We start from the raw sequence: 4,462 nt of genomic DNA, 5'->3' as shown, positions 1-4,462 counted from the left end.
TGCAGAGGGAAGGAAAGTGAGCACATAATGAGGAAGAGAGACAGCACAGAGGGAGGGAGAGGGTGAGTGCAGGGGGGGGATGGGAGAGAGAGGGAGCGAACAAGCGAGCGAGCAGTGGGAGGTAGGGAGAAATAGGCAGATGGGGAAGAGACAGAGAGAGAGGACAGAGTCAGGGGCAGAAACTCAGGCATCTTTGCAAGTTAATGGGATGGGAGTGGAATGATACAACTTCATATCAAAGATTTAGACTGCTAGCCTCTGATCTCAGGAGTCATCAAATAGTAAGACCATCACATGGATATTCTGCCCATCGAGATTGTGCTGGCTCATTCAATGAATGGTTCTTTTGCCTCACTCCCCCAATTCTGTCCCATATCTCACAACGTTTTCTTCATCTTCAAGTACTCAGCCAATTCCCTTTTGGAAGTTACTCCCGAATTGTGAACTCGCAGCAGATGGTGAAATGTGAATTGAAAGCCAGCTTAATGGTGAGCTGGAAACACCGTCAATAATCATAAAAACCCTGCTGCTTCCCAAACACCTTTTAGACATTTACACCTGTCATTCTTCCCCTCTCTGTACCTTCGGTCATTACCAGTTTCTGATCTGGCCTGACTGTGGCTTTAGACATACATTAGTATGGCTGACTCTTTACTGCCTTCTGAAATGGCCAAGCAAGTCACTCAATTAGGAACAGGCAACAGACAGCAACACCCCCATCCCAAGAATGAATTTTGAAAACAAAAAGACTCCAGCTGAGAGTTAGATAAAGGTTTGGTCCAACTCTTTGGATTTAGTCTGTGCCTCCATTGATAATGGCCAGATTCCCAAATGCTAACGTGAGTAACTTACTGACAACCTTGCAAACAATGAATGAGCAGAGCTGAAACGTTTACTCCATTTCTCTCTTCATATCCAGCATTTTCTCTTCCTCCTTGCCAGGTTTCACAGGCCTTGCACCAGTTTGGTTAGTGCTACTCAGGGTTAAACAAGGTGGCTCTGCAGTACCTACTGATAGGCAGCAAACACCAGATGGTGGAAGCAGAGTCATTGGGGACATTTAAGCGACTGCTGCATATGCACATGGATAGCAGTGAGCTGAGGGATTGTATGTTAAGTTACTATATTTTACATTAGGATTAAATCTCGGCACAACATCATGGGCCTAAGGGCCTGTTCTATGCTGTACCTTTGTATGTTCTATCATTCCGTGTATCGGTCAGATGATAACAGGAGAAATCAGAGAGGGGACAGGAGATATTTCAGAGACTGACAGTGAGACAGTAGGTACGTGCAGACAGACCGAGTGGACAGACAGGGCAGGGGAGAGCCACTGTAGCCCCCCCTACCATCAGATTCTTTCTTACCTGTGGGTGAGTCTCCCCCTGCACTTGCTGAGAGATTGCCAGTGCCTGCTGATACAGACTCTCTGCTAACACCAGCTGCTTCTGGCTTGTCATGTAGCGAGCACACGAGTCCAGGCACATCCCCAACAGCAGACGGGTATTGGCCTTCTCAGCAGCTAGAAAACAAACACAGGTGGGTCACTGCAGCAACCACTGCATTGCTCAGAACATCCCAATGCACCTGCCTGCAGTTCCAAGCACATCACCTACATCATGTGGGAAAAGCAGCAACTGTTTTCTGCACAGTAAGCTCCCACAAACCGTGACATAATAACGATTGAATAACCAAATTTACTGCTATTGATAGACTTTAAATGTGGGCCCCACAGCACTGGAACATTTGCTGCATTTTTAAATATGCCAACAAACCTGTTGGCCATGCCGACAGTGCGGCGCTCCCTCAGCGCTGACAGTCTTATTTTAGTTTTGCTGTGGTTTGTTCCTCCTGTGACTATATGTGCAAAGTCGGGCCCAGTTCTAGCGCCTAGAGCCAGCACACTTGCAGGAGTGTCTTCAGCTGCAGCTCCTGGAAGCCTGATTTGCAGAGTTGGGGCAGCACCTGAGGACTATGGAGAATCCATTAGGCTGAGAGCAGCATGGAGAGCACATACAGAGAGGTGCTCACTCCACAGACAGCAGAGGAATGGACGACCAACAGCAAGAGTAAAAGGAGGAGGCAAAAAGTGCAGGAAAAGCCAGTGGCCATTCCCCCCTAAAACAATTATAACACTTTAGATAATGCTGGGGGTTTGGCCTCAGAGGAAACATGTAGCAGCTAAACCCTCTGACCATAGTCAGCTCTGCTGCAGTGGAAAGCAAGATGCTGAGTGAGAATGCCGCAGTAACATGGGATTCAATATCAGGGGAACAGACAGGTAGGTGCAATCAACACTCCAGGATAACGGGGGCTAGGATCAAGGGTGTCTCAGTGTGGCTACAGGACATTCTGAAGTGGGACAATTGACAACGGCTTTCATGGTTATCATTAGACTCTTAATTCCAGATATTTATTGAATTCAAATTCCACCATCTGCCACAGCTTCCACATCCTCAGAATATTACCCAGGTCTCCGGAATAATAGTTTAATAATAATGCCACTAGACCATCACTGCCCTACCCACCACTGACACTCAGGAACAACAATGTGTACTATCCACAAGATGCACTGCACAAATTCACCAAGGCTCCTGAGACACCACTTTCCAATGCCCTGGCCAAAGGCAGCAGATACATGGGAACACCACCATCTTCAGTTCCCCTCCAAGCCACTCACCATCCTGATTCGGAAATATATCACCATTCCTTACTGTTCCTGGGTCAAAATCCCAGAATTCCCTGCCCAACAGCATTGTGGGTCTACCCATAGCAGGGACTGCAACAGTTCAAGAAGGCAGCTCACCCCCACCTTCTCAAGGGGCAACTAGGGGTAGGAGCCAACATGTCTCACATACCATAAACAGATAAGTACAAAGTCAGTCCAAGTATATCGTGCCCTGGGCTAAGCTCAGAGCACGGGGTAATATAGAGGTTCTCAGAACACTAATAGACAAATGATGATAATTCTCCACCCAGATTTCTTGACATCGCTCTAGCAAACCCTCATTCGCTGTACTGGGATTAAACAGCAGAGGGCAGCTTTAGCTACCAATCATTTTCGACACAGGGTCAGCATTTATTACTCACTTACCCCTAACGATCCTGGAGGTGGTGATGGTGGTGTGCTGCCTTCCCAAGCAGCTACAGCCCACACGATGTGCAGGTGGTGACAATCCAGACTAAAGTGCAGTGATGGTTTCAATCCCATCAATGGACAATCTTACCCGATACGGATACTTCAGGAACATCCTTCTCTCTCTGGACCTTCTCCTCCAATGTCTCAATGCACCATTTGTAGCCCTCCACAGCTAGGCCGTGCCTGTAAAAGCCAAAAGGAACATCACATGGTATGATCCAGGTGAGCAGGTAACAGTAATGATGGGTGACACCAGACAGAGCTGGGTTAACGAAGTCAGCACTGATATTGGGGAGGAAGAATTAATAGTGTGTGTATGAGATGGGTTTCTAGAGCAGCACATTGAGCTGTCAGGCTGGATCAGAGGAGATTCAGTATTATGTAATAAAAAAAATTAACTAATAACTTTACTGTAAAAGATCCCCTTGGAAAACAATGACGATAATAGGACAGAATTTCATATTCATTCTGAGTCTAGGATCTTAAAATCGGAGCGAATTAGCAATGGTGGAAGTGCTGCTAGGCAATAGCTAGCATTTAAAGAAACATTACTTTGTCTACGGCAGACGAACATTCTAAGACCCAACAAAACTGGATATAATACAGGGTGACCCCTGTATCTGCGGAATCATTTTCCATGGTTTCTGTTACCCACCGTCCAAAATATTATAGAGAACCTTCTGGAACCAGGAGGGTAAATTTCCCACTGAAATGAATGGGAGCGCTTCTATCCGCGGATTCAAGCTTCCACGGTAGGTCATGGAACATATCCCCTGCCAGTATGGAGGGGAGATTACTGTATTCAACAAAGAGATTGACCCATGTTTAGACTTTAAAGCCATCAGGAATATGGGGAGAAAGTGGGAATATGGTGTTGAACACATGAATGGTTGAGCAAGTTCAAAGGGCAAAATTGCCTCTACCTCCTCCTGTTTCCTATGACACAAAGGGAAAGGTGGATCAATCATGGTTAATCAAAGAAGTGAGGGATTACATCAGATCAAAGGAAGTGAAATATTGGGCTACTGGAGATAAGAGCTTAAAAATATGTTGCTGGAAAAGCGCAGCAGGTCAGGCAGCAAAGGAGCAGGAGAATCGACGTTTCGGGCATAAGCCCTTCTTCAGGAATGAGGAAAGTTTGTCCAGCAGGCTAAGATAAAAGGTAGGGAGGAGGGACTTGGGGGAGGGCTGTTGGAGATGTGATAGGTGGAAAGAGGTTAAGGTGAGGGTGATAGGCCGGAGAGGGGGGTGGGGGCGGAGAGGTCGGGAAGATGATTGCAGGTCAAGAGGGCGGTGCTGAATCCGGGGGTTGGGACTGAGATA

At 46.9% G+C, this 4,462-nt stretch overlaps 1 protein-coding gene across 2 annotated transcripts in view; it reads right to left on the bottom strand.

Moving 5' to 3' along the window:
* ttc19 (tetratricopeptide repeat domain 19) overlaps positions 1-4,462 on the bottom strand; it is a 36,135-nt gene that overhangs the window by 5,114 nt on the left and 26,559 nt on the right. For both annotated transcript variants that reach the window (XM_043687583.1, XM_043687581.1), the window contains exons 6-7: positions 3,228-3,322; positions 1,368-1,522 (exon numbers count right to left, since the gene is read on the bottom strand). In XM_043687583.1, the coding sequence (XP_043543518.1) occupies positions 1,368-1,522; positions 3,228-3,322 (250 nt within the window). The remainder of the gene's footprint in view (positions 1-1,367; positions 1,523-3,227; positions 3,323-4,462) is intronic.

This window comes from Chiloscyllium plagiosum, chromosome 4 (assembly GCF_004010195.1).
Source record: "Chiloscyllium plagiosum isolate BGI_BamShark_2017 chromosome 4, ASM401019v2, whole genome shotgun sequence".
NCBI classification, from domain to species: Eukaryota; Metazoa; Chordata; class Chondrichthyes; order Orectolobiformes; family Hemiscylliidae; genus Chiloscyllium; species Chiloscyllium plagiosum.
This window is presented reverse-complemented; position numbering and strand designations above follow the sequence as displayed.